This window comes from Oncorhynchus keta, chromosome 2, assembly GCF_023373465.1.
Source record: "Oncorhynchus keta strain PuntledgeMale-10-30-2019 chromosome 2, Oket_V2, whole genome shotgun sequence".
NCBI classification, from domain to species: Eukaryota; Metazoa; Chordata; class Actinopteri; order Salmoniformes; family Salmonidae; genus Oncorhynchus; species Oncorhynchus keta.
The window spans coordinates 29,448,848-29,475,303 of record NC_068422.1 but is presented as its reverse complement, the minus strand read 5'-3'; the positions used below and the strand labels follow the sequence as shown (position 1 = coordinate 29,475,303).

General features: G+C 43.1%; 1 protein-coding gene across 1 annotated transcript in view; it reads left to right on the top strand.

Annotated features, from left to right (window-relative positions):
* Positions 1 to 26,456, top strand: part of LOC118398887 (potassium voltage-gated channel subfamily H member 1-like) — a 102,083-nt gene that overhangs the window by 46,778 nt on the left and 28,849 nt on the right. Inside the window, exons 10-12 of the mRNA XM_052474930.1 lie at positions 12,464 to 12,675; positions 14,044 to 14,296; positions 22,542 to 22,738. Coding sequence (XP_052330890.1) covers positions 12,464 to 12,675; positions 14,044 to 14,296; positions 22,542 to 22,738 — 662 coding nt within the window. The remainder of the gene's footprint in view (positions 1 to 12,463; positions 12,676 to 14,043; positions 14,297 to 22,541; positions 22,739 to 26,456) is intronic.

Genomic DNA, 26,456 nt, shown 5'->3' with positions numbered 1-26,456 from the left:
TAAGTCATTTAGCAGACGCTCTTATCCAGAGCGACTTACAAATTGGTGCATTCACCTTATGACATCCAGTGGAACAGCCACTTTCCAATAGTGCATCTAAATCTTTTAAGGGGGGTGAGAAGGATTACTTTATCCTATCCTAGGTATTCCTTAAAGAGGTGGGGTTTCAGGTGTCTCCGGAAGGTGGTGATTGACTCCGCTGTCCTGGCGTCGTGAGGGAGTGTGTTCCACCATTGGGGAGCCAGAGCAGCGAACAGTTTTGACTGGGCTGAGCGGGAACTGTACTTCCTCAGTGGTAGGGAGGCGAGCAGGCCAGAGGTGGATGAACGCAGTGCCCTTGTTTGGGTGTAGGGCCTGATCAGAGCCTGGAGGTACTGAGGTGCCGTTCCCCTCACAGCTCCGTAGGCAAGCACCATGGTCTTGTAGCGGATGCGAGCTTCAACTGGAAGCCAGTGGAGAGAGCGGAGGAGCGGGGTGACGTGAGAGAACTTGGGAAGGTTGAACACCAGACGGGCTGCGGCATTCTGGATGAGTTGTAGGGGTTTAATGGCACAGGCAGGGAGCCCAGCCAACAGCGAGTTGCAGTAATCCAGACGGGAGATGACAAGTGCCTGGATTAGGACCTGCACCGCTTCCTGTGTGAGGCAGGGTCGTACTCTGCGGATGTTGTAGAGCATGAACCTACAGGAACGGGACACCGCCTTGATGTTAGTTGAGAACGACAGGGTGTTGTCCAGGATCACGCCAAGGTTCTTAGCGCTCTGGGAGGAGACAAACAGTAACAAACACGTCGCTAGTTCAAATCCCAGAGCCGACAAGGTGAAAAATCTTTCGATGTGTCCTTGAGCAAGGCACTTAATACTAATTGCTCCAGGGTCGGCGTTGATAATTGCTGAGCTTGGCCGTGACCCGTCTGCTAGGGTGTTTCAAGGAGACTTGGGATATGCAAAAAACACATTTCCAATTCACATGTGTATAATACACACTTGTACATGTATTAAAATGGACAAATATAAGCACCCAACAAATTATTATTGTTGTTATGATTCTGTGTTCAGGAAATAACAGTATAGTTTAAATGGCTAGGCTGCTTTGAGAAATGGCTTCTATTGTAGTGGTGACATGACCTTACTCATGATCTACTGCTCCCCCCCGCCCCCTTTCCCAGTGAAGAGGTGTTGATGTCGGTCTACCCCTATTGAGAGAGGGGCAATTAAATGTTTTGTCATACCTGTGGTATACCACAGCTGTCAGCCAACCAGCATTCAGGGCTCGAACCACCCAGTTTATAATAACTTTTCTTCTAAAGTAAAACCATACCTCCTCACATTTATTTTAGCTAAAATAAGCATGAAATTCAAATAGCTTTTTACAGAAAACTGACAAAACCCTCCATTTCCCAGTTTGAGTTGAACTAATTGGTAAGGCATACGGCTATTGTTATTTTGCAGAGAGCAGGGATTGGTTCTAAAACATAGAAAGTGTATGTGTGCACGTGTGAGAGAGAGTGAGAGCTGACCTTTTCAAACCTTTTTTACTTGAGTTTATTTAGTAAATATTTTCATAACTTTATTTTCTTAAAACTACATGGTTGGTTAAGGGCTTGTAAGTAAGCATTTCACGTTAAGGTCTACACCTGTAGACCTTACCCCCCAGAACACACACAAGCTCTACCCTAACAGGTTCGCACACCCCCACACACATATTACACTAATTAATAATAGTGAAAGATGACTACCATGTATATTTCCGCTGTTCTAATTACATTGGTAGCCAGTTTATAATAGCAATAAGGCACCTCAGGGCTTTGTGATATATGGCCAATATACCTGAGGGCTTTATCCAGGCACTCCGCGTTGTGTCGTGATAAGAATAGCCCTTAGCTGTGGTATATTGGCCATATACCACGCCTCATCAGGCATTATTGCTTTAATTTACTGTACATCATTAAGCGGAAGGATCGTATTGTGGATCTAATGCAATGATAACAATTTGAAGTGTCATATACATACAGTAGATCAGTATTCAGATAGAAACACAGTACATCGGAGTGTATCTACCAGGAGATGAGTGACGTCTGCTGTCATGGATCATAGTGACGACAACACTTTATCGCTACGCCCTGATGAAACTGATGCTAACACACACACACACACACACACACACACACACACACACACACACACACACACACACACACACACACACACACACACACACACACACACACACACACACACACACACACACACACAGGAAAAATATATACAAACCAGTGTGGCTGCACTCTGAAGTGGGGAGAGAAATGACATTTACATTTTATTAACTGCTATCTCCTGCTGCAATGATGTGATCATTTTGTGGTACGTTCCCTCCTTTGTCAAACACTGTTGTACTTTGTCAAATACTTTGAGCATTGCAGAATATTATAGGTGGTGTTTGGTTTGGAAAATAGTAGCATCAATGTCTCGCAAAGTTATCATCTTCCAGAAAAATGTGTGTAACCGGTGTGTATTGCACTGAAACAATATGAAGAAGTCCAGAGATTACTGTGATTCACAGCTCAAAATAAGGAAATTGCCATGGCTACAATAAGCTATTAATTTGTCTGAAATGTTCTTTCTGCAAACATGACATTAATTTACATTTTATGGCAGGCAGCCTTACTCAATGAGACACCCTTCACGCTTTAGTTTGAAGAAATGGGGTGGATTTCTTTTAGCAAAAAATAAGCATGAAATTCAAATAGCTTTTTACACAGAAAACTGACAAAATCCTCCATTTCCCAATTAGAGTAGAACTAATTGGTAAGGCATACGGCTATTGTTATTTTGCAGAGAGCAGGGATTGGTTCTAAAGCATAGAACGTTTGAATATGTGCACGTGTGAGAGAAAGAGCGAGAGCTGACCTTTTCAATCAGATGCAGTTCTATCAACATTTGCAGTCTTGTTAAACCTTGTTACACTTCACATAGTCTATCCATTGACAGCCCATAGAATGGCTTCTCTCCTAACCTTATAGCAGCTTTACTGTAGGAGTTGGCTATACAGCACAAAACAATCTGGGACCAGGCTACTACTCTGCTGAGACTGAAAAATTTGGATTGCTTCCCACTCCAGGGTTGTGTCCCTAATGGCACCCTATTCCCTGTACACTACTTCTGATCAGGGCCCATAGTTGTAGCCTGGTCCCAGACCTGTTTGTACTGTATAGCCAGCTCCTACGGTTGTTGTCCGGCTATTCAGCACCAACCGATCTGGGACCATAAGTAGAGCAGTCCTCTGTGGGTGTGGTGTGCGTGTGCGTAGAGTCAGTATAAATGTATGTGCATATTATGTATGTGTGAGAAAATTATGAAGTGAGTGTGAGTGTAGGGCCCTGTGAGTGCATAGAGACAGTGCAAAAGTTAAATAAAACAACGGTCAACTCAGCCATTTAATTAGCTATTTAGCAGTATTATGGCTTGGGGATAGAAGATGTTCAGGAGCCTGTTGGTGTCAGACTTGATGCACCAGTATCACTTGCTGTGTGGAAGCAGAGAGAACAGTCTAGAGTTTTGGTAGCTGGAGTCTTGAACCATTTTCCGGACTTTCCTTTCACACCGTCTGATATAGAGGTCCTGAGGCCACCATCTGTAGCGCCATGCCACATAGGCAGGCTATTGCTACTACCCATGATATCAAGATTAAAGTTTGAACCATGTTTTGAGGCTATACAGTGTTTGTATACATTTACATTGTTTAAAAACAAAGTAGTAAAACAAGCTCATATTTTGGGTTTTGATCGGGTACGACAATTGTAATAAGCTCATGAGGCATGTACAGGCGTGGCGAAATGTTTTGTGAATGACACAAATATTAATTTCCACAAAATTTGATGCTTCAGTGTCTTTAGATATTGTATTCAGATGTTACTATGGAATACTGAATTATAACTACAAGCATTTCATAAGTGTCAAAGGCTTTTATTGACAATTACATGAAGTTGATGCAAAGAGTCAATATTTGCAGTGTTGACCCTTTTTAAACACCTCTGCAATCAGCCCTGGCATGCTGTCAATTAACGTCTGGGCCACATCCTGACTGATGGCATGCTTGGAGTTTCTCAGAATTAGTGGGGTTTTGTTTGTCCATCCGCCTCTTGAGGATAGACCACAAGTTCTCAATGGGATTAAGGTCTGGGGAGTTTCCTGGCCATGGACCCAAAATATCGATGTTTTGTTCCCCGAGCCACTTAGTTATCTCTTTTGCCTTATGGCAAGGTGCTCTATCATGCTGGGAAAAGGCATTGTTCGTCACCAAACTGTTCCTGGATGGTTTGGAGAAGTTGCTCTCGGAGGATGTGTTGGTACCATTCCTTATTCATGGCTGTGCTCTTAGGCAAAATTGTGAGTGAGCCCACTCCCTTGGCTGAGAAGCAACCCCACACATGAATGGTCTCAGGATGCTTTACTGTTGGCATGACATAGGACTTATGGTAGCGCTCACCTTGTCTTCTCCAGACAAGCTTTTTTTCCGGGTGCCCCAAACAATCGGAAAGGGGATTCAGGAGAAAATTACTTTACCCCAGTCCTCAGCAGTCCAATCCCTGTACCTTTTGCAGAATATCAGTCTGTCCCTGATGCTTCTTTGCTGCCCTTCTTGACACCAGGCCATCCTCCAAAAGTCTTCACCTCACTGTGTGTGCAAATGTACTCACACCTGCCTGCTGCCATTCCTGTGCAAGCTCTGTAGTGGTGGTGCCCCGATCCCGCAGCTGAATCAACTTTAGGAGACGGTCCTGGCGCTTGCTGGACTTTCTTGGGCGCCCTGAAGCCTTCTGAAGCCTTCTTCACAACATTTGAACCGCTCCTTGAAATTCTTGATGATCCGATAAATGGTTGATTTAGGTGCAATCTTACTGGCAACAACATGCTTGTCTGTGAAGACATTTTTATGCAAAGCAATGATGACGGCACGTGTTTCCTTGCAGTAACCATGGTTGACAGAGGAAGAACAATAATTCCAAACACCACCTTCCTTTTGAAGCTTCCAGTCTGTTATTTGAACTCAATCAGCATGACAGAGTGATCTCCAGCCTTGTCCTCGTCAACACTCGAGAATCACTGACATGATGTCAGCTGGTCCTTTTGTGGCAGGGCTGAAATGCAGTGGAAATGTTTTTGGGGGATTCAGTTCTTTTGCATGGCAAAGACGGACTTTGCAATTAATTGCAATTCATCTGATCACTCTTCATAACATTCTGGAGTATATACAAATTGCCATCATACAAACTGAGGCAGCAGACTTTGTGAAAATTAATATTTGTGTCATTCTCAAAACTTTTGGCCAACTGTATAAGTTATATTCTTCAAGAATCAATGGGTATATATCATTAATGTAAAAGTAAAACAAATCGAATCAAAGTTTATTGGTCCATACACAGATTTGCAGATGTTATCGCATGTACAGCAAAATGCTTTTGTTTCTAGCTCCAACAGTGCAATAATAAAACCTATAAAATAATATAAAACAAGACGCACGTAATCCAAAGTGAAAGATTAAGAAATATTAGAACGAGCAATGTCAGAGTCTGGAATATATGTACTAGGAAATCGTGATGGATACAAGCGAAATGGAGTATGCAGGTAGACCTATGCGAATTGTGAATAAGGCAAAAGCACGACGAGTAGACCATTTAGAAACCTTTTATGGATAGGCTACTTCTAATGCATGGCCAGGATAACAAATACATCCAACGCATTATTGTGAAACCAGCTTTCGTTAAAGTACGGTAAGGCTAGCCTACTGAGGGCATGGTTTTTAATAAAACTAAATGGAAAACAAGCAATTGTTACAGGAAAATAACTTCAATGTTTTTAAATATGAGTGTCACCGGATAATCTCATCTCTCGTTCCATGATGGGCATATGGACATGTAGCCGACATGGAGGGTTTTTTATGCACATCCAAAATAATACCAGGAGCTGGCTAAAATAATTTACAACACACTTAATGTGCAGCTCACTGTTTTGCGGCTCCAAAACCTTTAACTTAAAAAAAAAACGTTGGTGATTTACGATTTATTTCAACGCGATATCACAAACCAAACTCTTTTATTGATAGTTTTGGCTACTTGGCGAATGCTTTGGGCAGGACAAAAAAACAGCCTTAATTTAGGGGAGAGGAGGCTATGTTTGGTTTTTAATTAAATTAAATGCAATGGGAAAAACACACGTTTTTTATGTTTCACATGCACTATGGGCCAGATTCCGACATAGGAAATTAGACGATCTTATGCACGTCTTTCCTATGCATTTCTCAGTTGGTATTCAGACTTACTTTATGAAGGTGCGTAACGGGCTTTGCAGGCGTTGTCTCCTCACTTGCGGAATAAATGTAATTCAACCGCTGAAAGCCCTCCAACTGGCTGGCCAACAGATTTTCATTTGATTTTCATTCAATAGAATTTCCAGTACATTTATCTTAAGCCATCCCTTTAAATGCAGTGCACCTTTTAGTTAGAATTATGTCAACAGACTAGAATATATCAAGAAAACGGATTCAGAATATTAGGGATCAGTGAAAGAAATCCATCTGAATATATTTTTCTCTGTTTCAGCACCAATTGGTAGATTTGTCGATTATTTAGCGTTAAGAAAGTACAGTATCTTTCTTTATTAAAGAAAGAAAACAGTGGTTTAATTCATTCAGATAATTGCCACATTCAGTTCTTCTTGTTGGAAGATTAGTGTACATAAACTCAGCAAAAAAAAATAAACGTCTCTTTTTCAGGACCCTGTCTTTCAAAAATAATTCGTAAAAATCCAAACAACTTCACAGATCCTCATTGTAAAGGGTTTAAACACTGTTTCCCATGCATGTTCAATTAACCATAAACTAAATTAATGAACATGCACCTGTAGAACGGTCGTTAAGACAGCAATTAAGGTCACAGTTATGAAAACTTAGGACACTAAAGAGGCCTTTCTACTGACTCTCCTATGCTCAGAAAAACCTTCCGTCTTTCACCGGCCGCCCTAACGTACCTGCCCGCTTCCTGCTATCCGCTCCTCTCTTCTCCAGACCTAACCGAGACCAGATTAGCTCCTGTACTCACCTCAACTGTATCAACTCTGACCCCTTCTGAAAAAAACTCTTGAGGTGCCGTCCTTCCAGCTTCCTTGAGGCAAGTATTTGCCAAAACCAAAAGAAAGATGCCTAGGTCCCTGCTCATCTGCGTGAACATGCCTTAGGCATGTGGACTGCAGATGTGGCTGGGCACTAAATTACAATGTCTGTACTGTGTGATGCCTAAGACAGCGCTCTCACAGGAAGACAGGACGGTCTCTTTTACAGCTGATCGTCCTCGCAGTGGCAGACCACGTGTAACAACACCTGCACAGGATTGGTACATCACTGACGGAACATCACATCTGCTTGGACAGGTACAGGATGGCAACAACAACTGCCCGAGTTACACCAGGAACGCACAATCCCTCCATCAGTGCTCAGACTGTCTGCCTCACCCTGCTCACCCTCCCCCTATAGGCTGATTGCAGGCCCTCCAAGTCCAAACAACCTTGAGGCTGGACTGAGGGTACTTGTAGGCCTGTTGTCTGGCCCCCCTCTGGCAAACTCCTCAACCTATCTCCTGATTCTGCCTCCTCCTCAACAGACATCACCTCCAGGCAACAACGATTTAGATGCGCTGTTCCACTGGTTGGCATGGGCACAAACCCTGGTCCTGTCACCTGGACCAGACAGGACTGGCAAAAAGTGCCCTTCACTCTGCTTGTCACGACAGGATGGCTGCAACACTGCCCTACCCTATGCTCTGAACTCACAATCCCTCCATCAGTCTCAGATGAAACTGCAATAGGCTGAGAGAGGCTGGAACTGGGGCTTGACCGCTAGGCCTGTTGTCAAGAGGCAGGTCCTCAACAGACATCACCGGCTTTGTCTCACTGGCAAAAGTGCCCTTCACTGGGGGTGATGGTCGGATTTGCGTTGATCGTCGAAGGAATGAGAGTTACACCGATGTCTGTACTCTGGAGCGGGATCGATTTGGAGGTGGAGGGTCCGTTATGGTCTGGGGCGGTGTGTCACAGCATCATCGGACTGAGCTTGTTGTCATTGCAGGCAATCTCAACAATGTGCGTTACAGGGAAGACATCCTCCTTGCTCGTGGTACCCTGCCTGCAGGCTCATCCTGACATGACCCTCCAGCATGACAATGTCACCAGCCACCAGCTACTCGTTCTGTGCGTGATTTCCTGCAAGAAATGAATATCAGTGTTCTGCCATGGCCACCGAAGAGCCTAGATCTCAATCCCATTGAGCACATCTGGGACCTGTTGGATCGGTTTATGTCTCAGTTGTTGAATCTTGTTATGTTCATACAAAAAAGAAAAATCCCTCCATCAGTTGACAGTGAGAGGGCTGGACTTTCTTTTTTGCTGAAGAATTATAATTGGGAGAATAGTGTGTCTGTACAATAAGGTAGGCTGGTCTGGGGGCGGTGTGTCACCATCATCGGACTGAGCTTGTTGTCTATTGCCTGCAGGCTCATCCTGACATGACCCTCCAGCATGACAATGTCACCAGCCACCAGCTACTCGTTCTGTGCGTGATTTCCTGCAAGAAATGAATATCAGTGTTCTGCCATGGCCACCGAAGAGCCTAGATCTCAATCCCATTGAGCACATCCTGTTGGATCGTCTATTGAATCTTGTTGACAGTGAGAGGACGTTTCTTTTTTTGCTGAGTTTAGAATTATAATTGGGAGAATAGTGTACAATAATAGGCTGTACCCTAGTCTATTTCCTGCACTAACCATGGAACTGTGTGATGACATGGCAAAGTATTGCGCCATGGGTTGGGTTCAAACCGTTAAGGCTTGGTCTATGCTTAGCTCCATAACAATTTAACTCTCCTACATTGATTTTTTAACATATATATTATGAACTGTTAATAATGATCCTCAGCAACAACCACATGGCCTTGACAGGGTTTACAGATAAGCAAATGAAGGTAAACGAGACAATGTATTTAAATGGAAAATGATAATGGAGGCTATACCAACTGAAGGGGACTAATAGTACATTGACAGTTGAATATGTGTTGTTATTGGGCCTATTGATGATCAATACAGATGGTGGCTAATATTTAACATGATAGAAATAGGAAACAGAGAAAGTCAAGTTAGCCTATAATTAAGACATTTCAGAGTGCCCATCCCTGCAGTTAAAAGGCCAATTTAAATTCTGCATAATGGCACAGCATTTCATACACTTTACTGCTTCAGCATTTCATACACTTTACTGCTTCAGCATTTCATACACTTTACTGCTTCAGCATTTCATACACTTTACTGCTTCAGCATTTCATACACTTTACTGCTTCAGCATTTCATACACTTTACTGCTTCAGCATTTCATACACTTTACTGCTTCAGCATTTCATACACTTTACTACTTCAGCATTTCATACACTTTACTGCTTCAGCATTTCATACACTTTACTGCTTCAGCATTTCATACACTTTACTGCTTCAGCATTTCATACACTTTACTGCTTTAGTTTGCTGCCATATGATTGGTTTCACATTTGTCAGCGATTATCATGTAAAATAGATCTAAAAAAAGTCATTTATATTTACAAATATTCTATCCAAACGGATTACTTATTTACCTAGCTCTAATCAATAGCTCTTATTAAGTTGTAAATTACAGTGGATGGAGAATGGTGTTATTTCTATTGAAAAAAACGAAGTAGATGCTTTTTCCACTTGGAACCGGTCGGTTGGCTAGACCTTATTCAGGGTTTCCTCACACGTAGGTGGTGGAATTATGAGGGAATTACGTCAAGGAATAACGCGTATCACCTCCGCCACATCTTCATTTATTCCATCTCCACCCCAAACAAATATCAGGTGAATGGCATGCTATTTAGAAGAAAAAGAAACGCACACCTATAAAGACGAGGTGCTGGCTAGCGGAGTAGAAACTTCAAAATAAAAGAGAGCCGCACACTCTAGGAGCTCAGATGCAAAAATGTAATACCAACGTTTCGACAGCCAAGCTGTCTTCATCAGGGTATAATCACAAACACTGCGGGATGACTTGTTTATATAGTGTCAAAAGACACAGGTGTCTGTAATCATGGCCAAGAGTGGCCTAATACCATTGGTTAATAATCAAATATTAAAATGTCATACAAAGAACAGCATATAAACAACAAATGGATAGCATACGATCATAGATTAATTTGACTACACAAGTTTACAAGCAATTACAATGGCAAAGTCACAATAATCACAAGAATGGCTTCAGATCAAAGTCTACGTTGAGACCGAAGGGTGCAAAGGGTCTTTAAATTAAAGATCCAGGCAGACTCTCATTTTAACAATAAATGATCAAGGTCACCCCCTCTCCTAGGGAGGGTGACATGTTCGATGCCAATATAACGTAGAGACGAAATCGAGTGGCCTGCCTCCAAGAAGTGGGCCGCAACTGGATAAGTAAAGTTTTTACACCTGATGCTCTGAGATACATACTTTTAATTTGCGCTTTGTTTTACCTACATCATTTTTACCACAAGGACAAGTTATAAGATAAATAACTGCCTTAGTGGAGCACGTAATAACACCTTTTATTGGGATCAATTTCCCTGTTTGTGGGTGTTTGAAGGATCTACATTTATAAGTGCCATTGGATGACGTTGTTCAGGAATATCTTGGGGTGGTAAATCAGAGTTTACCAATTGGTCTCTGAGATTTCTGCCACGCGAGAATACGACCAAGGGAAGGTCCGAAAACTATCATCGGATTTTAGGATGTGCCAATGTTTGTGAACAATTCCCTTAATTTGTTCAGAGCACTTTGAATAGCGGGTAGTTAGAACGCAAGAATGCGTCTTTTTGCGAGACTGACCTTGAAAAAGGTCATGTCTCGTTTTGTTGTTTTCTCAATGGCAATATTAATCTGATCATTCTTGTAGCCCCTCTCCTTGAACTTTCTTTGCGTCTCAGCCATATTTCTGTCGAAATCGGATTGTTTTTTGCAAATTCTTTTGATTCGACAGAATTGGCTGAAGGGCAAACTATTTTTCAAGGGAAGTGGGTGACAACTATCAGCCCTCAACAAACTGTTACGATCAGTAGGCTTCCTGTAAAGATCAGTCTATACTATAGAACCTTATCTTCACACAAGTTCAGAAGATCAAGAAAACTGATTTGACGTGTATCAGATTGCATAGTAAATCTCAGATGCTCAGAACAGGAGTTAAGAAAAGCATGGAACGCCTGGAGCTGTTTTGCATCACCCCTCCATAGAACAAAAATATCATCAATATAACGTTTCCAAATAATGATGTGAGGCAAGAAAACATTTTTGAGAGGATTGAAAATGGCATGCTATTCTCATGCTTATGTTCAAGGTCAGAATACGCTTAGTGAGAAAAGTGCATAAAAAGGGAATTATGTTTTGTTTGGCCCCAAAAAGCACATCTCTCTTGTTGTTCCATGTCCATAGTGGGCACTGTGCTTCATGAGTCATGGCTGGAAGGCTGTGCTTTAGCAGAGACCTGTATTCGTGTTGAATCTCTGATTCCAGAAATGTGACTGGAAACCTTTAGTTCAGGGTTTCTCAAACTTCGGTCCGTAGATTGGCGCCAGTATCTTATAGTTAGCCGATTTAGTTTAAAAGTAAAAGCTCCTTAAAGAAGGTACTTGGCTGTTCCTGGTACACAAAAGGTCAAAAAACTTTTTAAAAACTTGACCTACTGAGTAGTTTATCTAAGTAATGACCTAAAGGCTTATCACGCAACATAGACAATGTGTATGATGCTGATGGACAGGCACTGTCAGAAGAGCTCTGTGTCTCTGTCACCTCGTCCTTCAGCCCCGTTTCCTCTACGCTTTCTGTGGCACATACACACTTCCTCACACACTGCTTGTTTGTCACTTTGGTTCTTGAATCTTCTTTTCTATGTTCAACCTCAAAGATGAAGGATACGTCTTTCTGAATATTGTTATATTACAAATAGGAGCAGCTTTTACCGATCAACAAGCTTTGATGACTTGACTTACTGTATGTATTTCAAGTACTGACACATTTCAACACATTGATGTTGTAATACTGGATAAATTCCTGAAGTCTCCCGTCTGTTAACTTGTGTTCTTAAAAATGCACATTATCCTTCTCTGCGAAACTAACTTTCTCGGATTCTTCCATAGCCGCGTGAAGTCGTTTTTTCGCCATTGCGATATATCCACTAATACAGGACTATTAAAGGCCCAGTGCTGACCTAGTTAAATAAAATAACATAAAAAGGCTCAGTGCACTACATTTGAAATAATTTTATTTTTCAGGGGCTGATGCAGCACCCTCACCACCCCTACTTCCCGTGGCTACGGACTCTTCTCTAAATGTTCTGAACATCCATCCCCCTTGTCTTTCCTTCTCTTTTCCTTATTTTCCCAGCTCTGCTTTACGCCACCATTTTTGGTAACGTCACCACCATCTTCCAGCAGATGTATGCCAACACCAACCGCTACCACGAGATGCTGAACAGCGTCCGTGACTTCCTCAAACTCTACCAGGTGCCCAAGGGGCTGAGCGAGAGGGTCATGGATTACATCGCCTCCACCTGGTCCATGTCCCGGGGCATAGATACTGAAAAGGTATCTCAAACTGTAAGCCAGACATTCATTACCTTGACATTCATTACCCTTCCCCCCTGTGTTGGTTTGTTTGTGTTTCCTGCATGGTAGCTTTCGCAGCAAGCTGGCCCATTTGTGTTGTGGTGGTGATCGTGACTCTGTGTTCTGTTGTGCTGGACCAGTCCATTTGGGGTGGGATGTGGGTAGGGGATGGTGTTGACTTAATGGATAATGCTCTGTAGCACTGCTATATTAACAGATTATCATAAATAGTCATGACAGCTGGTGTTAGTTTATGACAACTGACTTTACCCTGTTTGCTAATCAGACAAATATTGTCTGATTAGCATACTGCTTCAGCTAAGTAATGGTGTAATATGAGATAATCAGATTAGTTCATTTGATGTGACATGGTTTGAAACCAATTTTAAGCATAGCATATAGAAAAACCAGTGAAGAAATTAAATGTAAGAAATGTGTCCAATAAGTAAAACATTTTGTAAGTACTGTACAGCAGTTTGTCTTTTGGGGTTGCCTCAACACTGATAAATGGGGTAAGTAGGTGTAGTTCAGTACTGATTTTGGCCCATTCCTATGCTGTATGCAAGCTGTATGCAAGCTGTATGCAAGCTTCCACGCACATTTCTCCCACAGCGCAGAGAGAATGGATGAGGGAAGGAGGGTCAAATCCTTTAAGGATTCTCTGCTATCGCAGACTGACCTACCTCAGCCTCTCAGGAGTGTGACTGTGGCTGCTGTGACGACAAGAGCATCCCAGCCAGGCCTGTAGAGGGAGGCTGGTTTGATTGGCAGTTTTGGGGGATTCTTTGTATGATCTGCTCACATACTTAACTAACTGTAACCCATACCACTAACCTTACGACATCGTTGGGGTTACTCTATACACTTATACTTCCTGTTTTTTTAAACAGAAAAATCTGATTTACAGAACAGGATTATAACATTGATTTACTGTTGTATTTTCTATGCTCCTAAGTGCTCCTCTAACTTGTTCTTTTACCCAATGAGCACCATAACTGGATGATGATGATTATATTATTATAAATAACAACCTGTTTTGGGTTGTTTGCCATGATGCGACAGTCTTAGAATATTTCAAGTTAAAGATGGAAGGGAAAGTCACAAGAGAGAAGAGGATTTAAAGTAATGTATCAACATGCTATCATGGCTGCCAGTCAGAAATGTCTGGTTCACCAAAGGCAATGAGTGTGGAAGGTGGCATAATTTGGTTTTTCAACTCAACCCTCTCGCTCTCTCCCGCTCTTTCTTTCTTTCTTTCTTTCTTTCTTTCTTTCTTTCTTTCTTTCTTTCTTTCTTTCTCTCTTTCTCTCCCTATTTCTCTCCCTATTTCCCTCGCTCCTTCTCCTCTCCCCCTCCCAGGTATTGCAGATATGCCCTAAGGACATGAGGGCAGATATCTGCGTCCACCTGAACAGGAAAGTCTTCAAAGAACACCCTGCGTTCAGGTTGGCCAGTGACGGGTGCCTGCGTGCCCTGGCCATGGAGTTCCAGACTATCCACTGTGCCCCTGGTGACCTCATCTACCATGCCGGAGAGAGCGTGGACAGCCTCTGTTTCGTGGTCTCAGGATCCCTGGAGGTCATCCAAGATGACGAGGTGGTGGCCATCTTAGGTGAGTACTTGTTCATTGTACAGTATGATGAAGTAGGCTTACATGGTAGCCATTTTGGGTGAGTTGGCTGTCCATTGTACAGTATGAGGTGGTGGCCATTTTGGGCGAGTGACTGTTGAGCCGGTGCACATTGGTAGAGGCAATGGTAGTGGTCATTTTTGCTTGGATTTCTCAAGTTGGCTTTAGCTCAGGACAGGACTGCTTGCTATTAAAATTAGATTTTTTTGGAGGGGATAACTAGCTTGCAAATCTTTCGACAAGTGGATGGAAACCGCTACTCAAATTGTAATGGGAAAAAGCGATATATTGAGCAGAAATAGCCTCAATATTAGATCTGAGAGACTCAACAGTGCCTCTATTGACACCAGCACTTCCATCTCAAAGCAAACAGGTCTATGTAGATTAGATAATTGCTAACCTGGCGATAATAATATGCTGGAGTTACCTACCAAAATGCTTGTTTTTGACATTACCGTAACGTTGCTTTGAGGCAAGTGGAAAATGGAGCCCCAGAACTTTTCTCTTCAGAGATACGGTCTTGACGGGAGGTCACTATGGGACAGACAGAGATTCCTCTGAGAATATCATCAGTGTGTACATATCTACCTCATACCCCAGCACATCAACACGGTACTGGTACCCGTGTATATAGCCAGGTTATAGTTATTCATTGCGTATTTATTCCTTGTGTTATTATTTTTCTATTATCCATATTTTTTCCCCTCTCTGCATTGTTGGGAAGGGCCTGTAAAGTAAACATTTCACTGTTAGTCTACACCTGTTGTTTACGAAGCATGTGACAAATAACATTTTATTTTATTTCACCCCAACAACAGTCTCTGTTGAGACATTAACAAGGTGTTAATGTGGGATTGGAGGGTGAAGGCTACACAGCTAAATGTTGAGTGTCTGTAGATCACACTTTGTTATACAGTATGTCTGAGTAATGCATTCTTTGTCCTTTCTCGCATCCTTGTTTTGGTTGGTCTCGACAGTGTGTGTGTAGTATATGCAGATGTATCCAACCCTGTTTACATGGCCCTGAAATATCAGAAAATCGTTATTGCAACATAGACAAACATTGACGGTGCCGGGAAAATATACAAACAACATCATTTAAAAAAGTGAACAGTAAAAATGCAACACATGTTCCTCCCTGGGCCTGCTGGGTAAAATAGCTGTGGTTGTTTTCTCTCGCGTTGCTGACCTGTAATTGGTGGGTTGGCTCGTGGGGAGGATTGATATCATGTTATGTTGTTATACTTGTCCTGGCTAATTCATGACAATGGAACCCTGGGTGATGAACTAGCTACCGCTGTCAGTCACTTTCTCACTAATCTAATGGTAGCTGCTATAGCCTATAGTATCACTGCTGCACCAGCACCGTGGTCCTTCTACTTTCTCTCTGGGGTTTTCACAAACTGCAGGACATGAAAGCATTTGTTTAAGGGTTTCCAAGGTTCAGCCAAATCTGAAGAACAGCATTCCTTCTCTGCTATGCAATCTGGTTTCAGAGCTGGTCATGGGTGCACCTCAGCCATGCTCAAGGTCTTAAACGATATCTTAACCGCCATCGATAAGAAACATTACTGTGCAGCCATATTCATTGATCTGGCCAAGGCTTTCGACTCTGTCAATCACCACATTCTCATCGGCAGACTCGACAGCCTTGGTTTCTCAAATGATTGCCTCGCCTGGTTCACCAACTACTTCTCTGATAGAGTTCAGTGTGTCAAATCGGAGGGTCTGCTGTCCGGACCTCTGGCAGTCTCTATGGGGGTGCCACAGGGTTCAATTCTTGGACCGACTCTCTTCTCTGTATACATCAATGAGGTCGCTCTTGCTGCTCGTCTGCTCTCTGATCCACCTCTACGCAGACGACACCATTCTGTATACTTCTGGCCCTTCTTTGGACACTGTTAACAACCCTCCAGGCAAGCTTCGATGCCATACAACTCTCCTTCCGTGGTCTCCAATTGCTCTTAAATACAAGTAAAACTAAATACATGCTCTTCAACCGATCGCTACCTGCACCTACCCGCCTGTCCAACATCAATACTCTGGACGGCTCTGACTTAGAATACGTGGACAACTACAAATACGTAGGTGTCTGGTTAGACTGTAAACTCTCCTTCCAGACCCATATCAAACATCTCCAATCCAAAGTTAAATCTAGAATTGGCTTCCTATTTCGCAACAAAGCATCCTTCACTCATGCTGCCAAACATACCCTTGTAAAACTGACCATCCTACCAATCCTCGACTTTGGCGATGTCATTTACAAAATAGCCTCCAATACCCTACAACAAATTGGATGCAGTCTATCACAGTGCAATCCGTTTTGTCACCAAAGCCCCATTACTACCCACCATTGCGACCTGTACGCTCTCGTTGGCTGGCCCTCGCTTCATACTCGTCGCCAAACCCACTGGCTCCATGTCATCTACAAGACCCTGCTAGGTAAAGTCCCCCCTTATCTCAGCTCGCTGGTCACCATAGCATCTCCCACCTGTAGCACACGCTCCAGCAGGTATATCTCTCGTCACCCCCAAAACCAATTCTTTCTTTGGCCGCCTCTCCTTCCAGTTCTCTGCTGCCAATGACTGGAACGAACTACAAAAATCTCTGAAACTGGAAACACTTATCTCCCTCACTAGCTTTAAGCACCAACTGTCAGAGCAGCTCACAGATTACTGCACCTGTACATAGCCCACCTATAATTTAGCCCAAACAACTACCTCTTTCCCAACTGTATTTAATTAATTTATTTATTTTGCTCCTTTGCACCCCATTATTTTTATTTCTACTTTGCACATTCTTCCATTGCAAAACTACCATTCCAGTGTTTTACTTGCTATATTGTATTTACTTTGCCACCATGGCCTTTTTTGCCTTTACCTCCCTTCTCACCTCATTTGCTCACATCGTATATAGACTTGTTTATACTGTATTATTGACTATATGTTTGTTTTACTCCATGTGTAACTCTGTGTCGTTGTATCTGTCGAACTGCTTTGCTTTATCTTGGCCAGGTCGCAATTGTAAATGAGAACTTGTTCTCAACTTGCCTACCTGGTTAAATAAAGGTGAAATAAATAAAAATACATAAAAAAAATTCTAACTGTAGCTGTCTTGCTGTGCCTTTTTTGCCTCTCTGTCACTGCCTTGGTTTGTTTCAGGCTGTAAGACATGAAAGCCTTGTTTTAAAAAAAAAATCAATCCAGTCTGATTATGCTGACAAACTCATCAAAACTATCACAACCGATGTGTCAAACGTGTTTTACAATTTGAGTGTAAATTAGGCCATTGTTTAGTTGATTTACATAGTTAGGAGTGACTACCACTGACCCAGAAACTACCACTATAAGTAAGTTTGTAAATAGCCTTGAGTTGTGCGAGCTGGAAGGGCTCATAGGCTCCAGCTCCTCTCTACTGTTTCTGTAGTTTGAGGCAGCTTGATGTACAAGTACACCCTCTGGACAGGATACAAGTCTATCCCAGGACCTTACCCTCAATCTATCTTCTTATGCTGAGTGTCAAGCAGTGATGCATCGGGTCCCATTTTTACAGTCCTTGGTATGACTCGGATGAGGATCAAACTCCTAACCTTCTAATCTCGGGGAATGAAAACGTGGGCCTACACCCACCCACTTACGCACTGTAATTCAATATTGGCTGTGTATTTGATGGGTGTTGGCAGCTTTTCAACAATGTACCGTAATGCTGAGGCAGATGTCAGTTTCAATTAGGAAGAGACTGATATAAACGGCTTGCTTTTCTGGATGTAAACACTGTGTGTGTGTGTGTGTGTGTGTGTGTGTGTGTGTGTGTGTGTGTGTGTGTGTGTGTGTGTGTGTGTGTGTGTGTGTGTGTGTGTGTGTGTGTGTGTGTGTGTGTGTGTGCTGGTGTTAGATGAAAGGTAGGCTCAGCTAAATGACTTCGCCATGAGCAGCACCGCAGATGAGAGAGATGCAAGACTCTCACACAGTCACTGCACATGTGCACGGGTTTGCTTTACGCTGTAAGTGCATGGTAGGTACAGGACCAAAACAGCTGAGAAGTTTAGCCTCGCACTTCAACGCTCTTAGTTGGTGCGGAAATGAACCCACTATGCTGTTTACTTTGTGCACCTACGTTATATCGCTGAGCTTACCATCTAAAGGAGTAGATTAACTGAAATATAGCAGGTTGGTATTCTGTGTTGCGCTGTGGTGTTCTGTTCTATGTTGTGCTGTTCTATGCTGTACTATTCTATACTGTACTGTTCTATGCTGTGCTGTGTTATGTTGTTTTTTGCTGCTGTGCTACATTGTTACTTTGTGCTGTGCTGAGTGCTAGTCAGAGCTTCTCTGGGGAGGGGAAGGTAGAATAGGATATTATCCTGACTTTGACGTTTCTCCAGCAAGCTACAAATAACCCCCTCACTGTAGATCCTCAGACTTTGCCATTAGGATTTGTTTTTCCTTGAGCTAAATTTGGTGTCTTTCTACGAAAGTAAATTCAATTCTTTGGTATTTCTTTGCAGTATGGTGATTAGCAAAGTGACTGATGGGAGAGATTTTCTGATTATGATGTTTAATGTTTGGATTCCTTTTTTAATTTTTATTTGATTGGTGGATTCAAATAAAAATGCTTCTATTATTGTGCAGACCTAAAATCCCACAAAGTCTGCACAAGAATAGTAAAACAAAGAAGATTCTTCCTCATGGGGACATTTCCCACGTCCCAATGAGGACAAAGGCTATTTTAAGCTTAGGGGTTAGGTTTAGGGTTACAATTAGGGTAAGGGGTTAGTGGTTTGGGTTAAGGTCAAGGTTAGGTGTTACGGTTAACCCTAACCCTAAAATTAAATTCTGAATGGAAGTAAATTTTATTGTCCCCATGAGGAGAGAAGAACAAAACGTGTGTGCTCGTGCCAGACCTGGGTTCAAATACAAGTGTATTTGTTATTTCAATATTTTCCTTTGTATTTGAGGCTTTTGAAATACACAGCCCAAAACAAGTACTTTTATTTGAGTATATAAAATGGTTATTTGTAAAACCCAAATAGTCAACCAAATTGTGGGTTAAATTCATGGGAGTGTATTTGAGTCAGTGTATTTAAATACTTTCCGAGTGCATTTCAAAATACATTCCAATATTCAACTACTTGTTGTTTTTCCCAAATAAAGTTTATCTGAATACTTGTTTTAAAATGTATTGAAAAGTAATTGAAATACCTGAAATAACTTTTGAACCCAGTTCTGGTGTTTGTGTGTGCACATGCATTTGTAAATTAATGCATGTCTTGTGCAATTGCATGAGATCTGTGAGAGTTCTAACTAGGAAAACAACATTAGGTAATATAACAAAGGTTTTCTTATCTTTTGCAGTCACCGCGACAAACATTGTCCCATTCACTCTCAATCATTCAACAAAGATATGAAAGTTAATATTATACAGTTGAAGTCAGAAGTTTACATGCAGTGTTTTAGTTTTTCACAATTCCTGACATTAAAAGTTCCCTGTCTTACGTCAGCGAAGTTCACAACTTTATTTTAAGAATGTCAGAATAATAGTAGAGAATGATTCATTTCAGCTTTTATTTCTTTCATCACATTCACAGTGGGTCAGAAGTTTACATACACTCAATTAGTATTTGGTAGCATTGCCTTTAAATTGTTTAACTTGTGTTAAACGTTTCAGGTAGCCTTCCACAAGCTTCCACAGTAAGTTGGGTGAATTTTGGCCCATTCCTTCTGACAGAGCTGATGTAACTGAGTCAGGTTTGTAGACCTCCTTGCTCGCACACGCTTTTTCAGTTCTGCCCACAGATTTTCTATAGAGGTCAGGGCTTTGTGATGGCCACTCCAATACCTTGACTTTGTTGTCCTTAAAGCCATTTTGCCACAACTTTGGAAGTATGCTTGGGGTCATTGTCCATTTGGAAGACCCATTTGCGACCAAGCTTTAACTTCCTGAGTGATGTCTTGAGATGTTGTTTCAATATATCCACATGATTTTCCTTCCTTATGACGCCATCTATTTTGTGAAGTGCACCAGTCCCTCCTGCAGCAAAGCACCCCCACAACATGATGCTGCCACCCCCATGCTTCACGTTTGGGATGGTGTTCTTCGGCTTGCAAGCCTCCCCCTTTTTCCTCCAAACATAATGATGGTCATTATAGCCAAACAGTTCTATTTTTGTTTCATCAGGCCAGAGGACATTTCTCCACAAAGTACAATCTTTGTCCCCATGTGCAGTTGCAAACCGTAGTCTGGATTTTTTATGGCGGTTTTGGAGCAGTGGCTTCTTCCTTGCTAAGCGGCCTTTCAGGTTATGTCGATATAGGAATCGTTTTACTGTGGATATAGATACTTTTGTACCTGTTTCCTCCAGCATCTTCACAAGATACTTTGCTGTTGTTCTGGGATTAATTTGCACTTTTCGCACCAAAGTATGTTAATCTCTAGGAGACAGAACACGTCTCCTTCCTGAGCGGTATGACGGCTGCGTGGTCCCATTGTGTTTATACTTGCATACTATTGTTTGTACAGATGAACGTGGTACCTTCAGGCGTTTGTAAATGGCTCCCAAGGATGAACCAGACTTGTGGAGGTCTACAATTGTTTTTCTGAAGTCTTGGCTCGTTTCTTTTGATTTTCCCATGAAGTCAAGCAAAGAGGCACTGAGTTTGAAGGTAGGCCTTGAAATACATCCACAGGTACACCTCCAATTGACTCAAATGATGTCAATTAGCCTATCAGAAGCTTCTAAAGCATGACATAATTTTCTGGAATTTTCCAAGCTGTTTAAAGGCACAGTCAAACTTCTGACCCACTGGAATTGTGATACAGTGAGTTAGTTATAAGTGAAATAATCTGTCTGTAAACAATTGTTGGCAAAATTACTTGTCATTCACAAAGTAGATGTCCTAACTTGCCAAAACTATAGTTTGTTAACAAGAAATTTGTGGGGTGGTTGAAAAACAAGTTTTAATAACTCCAACCTAAGTGTATGTAAACTTCTGTCTTCAACTGTAGTTAATTTTAAATGATCAGTACTTGGACAGCTTTACATTTAGGTATTGTGTCGTGAAATTATGTCTGCGCTTTTTTTATATGCTCATACATTTAAGTTCAATTTCATAGAATCACAAATCGGATCCTCTCAGAAACCAGACGCAGTGATCAGAACAAATGTACATAGTGTCTCTGTCAGTGGAGGTTGATGAGGGAGGGACAAAAGTGTTGGGAGGACAAAAAATATATACGCACTAAAGTGTTGGTTCCATGTTTCATGAGCTGAAATAAAAGATCCCAGAAATGTTCCATAACTCACAAAAAAACTATCAAATTTTGTGTACACATTTGTTTACATCCCTGTTAGTGAGCATTTCTCCTTTGCCAAGATAATCCATCCACCTTACAGGTGTGGCATATCAAGAAGCTGATTAAACAGTATGATCATTACACAGGTGCACCTTGTCCTGGGGACAATAAAAAGCCCCTCTAAAATGTGATTTTTTTTCACAGAACACAATGCCACAGATGTTGCTTATACTTTCAGTGCTAGATTCATTCTTTGATCCTTTGATTGGGTGGACATGTCAGTTCATGCTGCAAAAGCTCTGATAGGTTGGAGGATGTCATCTGGAAGTTGTCATAATTACTGTGTAAGTCTATGGAAGGGGGTGAGAACCATGCGCCTCCTAGGTTGTGTTGAAGTCAATGTACCCAGAGGAGGATGGAAACTTGCGGTCCTCTGGCTACACCATGTAGATCATTGCAAAACAGTGTGTTTTAATCAATTATTTGGTGACGTGAACATATTTTGTATAGTTTCCTCCTCCAAGGAGCCTCCACTGGTCTGGTTATGGTTTGTCATTGTTAATTCACTCTCATCAACTTGTTTTGTGTTTTGGCCAAGAAAGTTATTGGGTTCAAACAGGCTTTTGTTGGTGTGATTGACAGGTCTGACCCAGGATTTCCTGTGTGCCATGTGACTTTGTTTTTCTGCTGAGTCAAAGCATTAGCTAAGGGCACAAACACACGTTTTCACATCTCAGACAAAGTCACACTGGGATAAACTAATCATTGTTAGGTTTCCGTTATAAAGAGGCCATCTTAGCTGCTTTCTCTCTGCAATTAAAAAAATATTTCTGAAATCATATTTAAAATAATAATTCAGAAGTAAATCTCAGATGGAAAATCTGTTAGATCTTAGAAGTAATATCTTAAATCGGTGCTCTCTCTCTCTTTGCAGGTAAGGGGGACGTGTTTGGGGATGTGTTCTGGAAGGAGGTGACCCTGACCCAGGCTTGTGCCAACGTGCGTGCCCTGACCTACTGTGATCTCCATGTCATCAAACGGGACGCCCTGCAGAAGGTTCTGGAGTTCTACACGGCCTTCTCTAACCACTTTTCACGGAACCTGCTGCTCACTTACAACCTGCGGAAGAGGGTCAGTGTAATGTTTTGGAGCACCCAATTTTCTTTTCGCCTCGTAGAACCAGCCTGATATTTATTTTCACCAGTCTGTTTTGTCTAAGTGATAAGGTTGGTTCACAAGACCACCCTTCTTCCTCCCTACCGTTCAAACTCTTTCTTTTCTCATTTCTGTTCTTGCCCTTTTATCTTCCTTGTCTCCTCTGCTTATCTTTCATGTCTAAATCTTTCTCTTACTCTCTTATCCCTTTTCATCTTCCGCCCAGAGCAACTTTGGGCAGGATTTAAATCAGATCAGTGGTAACCCGCTGTGTTTCCATCATTACTACTTCTGCTGGTGGCACAATGTCAAAAATAATTTAAAATCATTAATCATATTGGTTGATTTAGAATGGAATGACATACACAAATATATTTCAATAAAAAATATATTTTAGAAAAGTTAGTTTTTTTCCCAAAATGCCATGACCAAATGCCACCACAATTAAAAAATGACCCAGCTGCAACCAAACATGTAACATGTTTAATTTAATCAAGGACAAGTTTGTAAGCTACAGCCACAATGCAAACACGTAATACTGAAATGCATGCAGGTGTTGTACATATAATGTATAATATATACACATAATGTACTGAAATAACAGGATAAAGGTTTTAATTTTTAATTTTATACAAAGGCTTTGAGCAAATCAATGTAAACATACCCATAGGAAAGGCTGTACACAGACTATCAAGTATTAATAACAATAGTTATGATTAATTTAAGCAATAATACAGCATAGGCCACATGTTATGACATTTTTATCATTGCTGTGATGTGGTCATAGCCATGAGGTGAAGCCAAGTGGCATTGTAACGATGTGCGCTGAGAGTCGGGAAGCAAATTCAGAGAGTGAGAGTGTTTTAATAAATAAATTAAACATAATACAAAAACACTCACTCCCTGAGATTGCTTCCCGACTCTCAGCATACATCGTTACAGAATGACGCCTCACCAAAGGGAAGCATCAGGGAGTTTTTTGTTGTTTTGTTTTGGAGGCGATGTCGGGTCCGGGTGTCATAACCGGAGCTACCTGGGAGGCCTCGGCGGGCTCGTCAGGCTCCCCAGGCCTCGGCGGGCTCGACAGGCTCCCCATGCCTCGGCGGGCTCGTCAGGCTCCCCAGACCTCGGCGGACTCGACAGGCTCCCCATGCCTCGGCGGACTCAACAGGCTCCCCATGCCTCGGCGGACTCGTCAGGCTCCCCAGACCTCGGCGGACTCGACAGGCTCCCCATGCCTCGGCGGACTCGACAGGCTCCCCATGCCTCGGCGGACTCGACAGGCTCCCCATGCCTCGGCGGACTCGTCAGGCTCCCCAGGCCTCGGCGGACTCGACAGGCTCCCCATGCCTCGGCGGACTCGACAGGCTCCCCATGCCTCGGCGGACTCGACAGGCTCCCCATGCCTCGGCGGACTCGACAGGCTCCCCATGCCTCGGCGGACTCGACAGGCTCCCCATGCCTCGGCGGACTCGACAGGCTCCCCATGCCTCGGCGGACTCGACAGGCTCCCCATGCCTCGGCGGACTCGACAGGCTCCCCATGCCTCGGCGGACTCGACAGGCTCCCCATGCCTCGGCGGACTCGTCAGGCTCCCCATGCCTCGGCGGACTCGACAGGCTCCCCATGCCTCGGCGGACTCGACAGGCTCCCCATGCCTCGGCGGACTCGACAGGCTCCCCATGCCTCGGCGGACTCGTCAGGCTCCCCATGCCTCGGCGGACTCGACAGGCTCCCCATGCCTCGGCGGACTCGACAGGCTCCCCATGCCTCGGCGGACTCGACAGGCTCCCCAGGCCTCGGCGGGCTCGACAGGCTCCCCATGCCTCGGCGGGCTCGTCAGGCTCCCCAGACCTCGGCGGACTCGACAGGCTCCCCATGCCTCGGCGGACTCGACAGGCTCCCCATGCCTCGGCGGGCTCGTCAGGCTCCCCAGACCTCGGCGGACTCGACAGGCTCCCCATGCCTCGGCGGACTCGTCAGGCTCCCCATGCCTCGGCGGACTCGACAGGCTCCCCATGCCTCGGCGGACTCGACAGGTTCCCGTGCCTCAACCGAGGCAACCGGGGAGGTCTCAGCCAGCTCATCAGGCTCTCACGCCTCAGCCGGTTCATCAGGTTTCTGAGCTTAAGCGGAGGCGACCGGTCCGCTCCTGATCCCCGGGAACGTCCCTGTGGTTGGCGTCCTGCGGATGGAGCCGAACGTGCAAGGGAGGGGGTACTGTCACGTATGCTCTCTCTCCGGCGCTCTAGGTCGCCATGCTCCCGCGCCTCAGCTGGATCGACAGGTTCCCGCGCCTTAGCAGGTGTGTCCGCTCCTGATCCCCGGGATCGTCATTTTGGTCGGCGTCGGGGAAGGAGTACTGTCATGTGTGCTCCCTCTCCGGCCTCTAGGTCACAAGGGTGCTCGTTATGGCGCACACCTGTCACCATTGGTACGTGCATCAGCGCATTATGACACTCACCTGGACTCCATCACCTCCTTGATTACCTGTCCTATATACAGTGCCTTGCGAAAGTATTCGGCCCGCTTGAACTTTGCGACCTTTTGACACATTTCAGGCTTCAAACATAAAGATATAAAATTGTATTTTTTTGTGAAGAATCAACAACAAGTGGGACACAATCATGAAGTGGAACGACATTTATTGGATATTTCAAACTTTTTTAACGAATCAAAAACTGAAAAATTGGGCGTGCAAAATTATTCGTGTTCGGATGGAGTCATTGTAAATAAGATTTTTTCTTAACTGACTTAATAAATAAAGGTTAAATAAATACATTTTTTTTAAAGTTGATGTAAACAATGGCACTTTTATGAATGTACTGGCCATGTGTATGTTGTCTAGTATATCATGGGCAGGATAGGATCTAACAATGGGAATTCCAAACCATTGTATAAATAGCGATTTTTTTTCTTTCTTCTCCCATATACTCAAAACACATTACAGTGTGTGCCATCTACTACCACACCACATCAGTTGGGTCAACAACACATACACTACCGGTCAAAAGTTTTGGAACACCTACTCAGTCAAGGGTTTTTCTTTATTTGTAATATTTTTTACTTTGTAGAATAATAGTAAAGACATCAAAACTACGAAATAAAACATGGAATCATGTAGTAACCAAAAAGGTTCAAAATATATTTTATATTTGAGATTCTTCAAATAGCCAACCTTTGCATTTGATGACAGCTTTGCATACTCTTGGCATTCTCTCACCCAGCTTCACCTGGAATGATTTCTCAACATTCTTGAAGAAGTTCCCACATATGCTGAGCATTTGTTGGCTGCTTTTCCTTCACGCTGCAGTCCGATTCATCCCAAACCATCTCAATTTGGTTGGGGTTGGAGGATAGGTCATCTGATTGTGTACTCCATCACTCTCCTTCTTGGTAAAATAGCCCTTACACAGCCTGGAGGTGTGTTGGGTTATTGTTCTGTTGAAAAACAAATGATAGTCCCACTAAGCCCAAACCAGATGGGATGCGTAACGCTGCAGAACGCTGTGGTAGCCATGCTGGTTAAGTGTGCCTTGAATTCTAAATAAATCAGAGACAGTGTCACCAGCAAAGCACACCCACACCATAACACCTCCTCCATACTTTACGGTGGGAAATACACATGCAGAGATCATCCATTCACCGACACCGCGACTCACAAAGACATGGTGGTTCGAAACAAAAAACACAA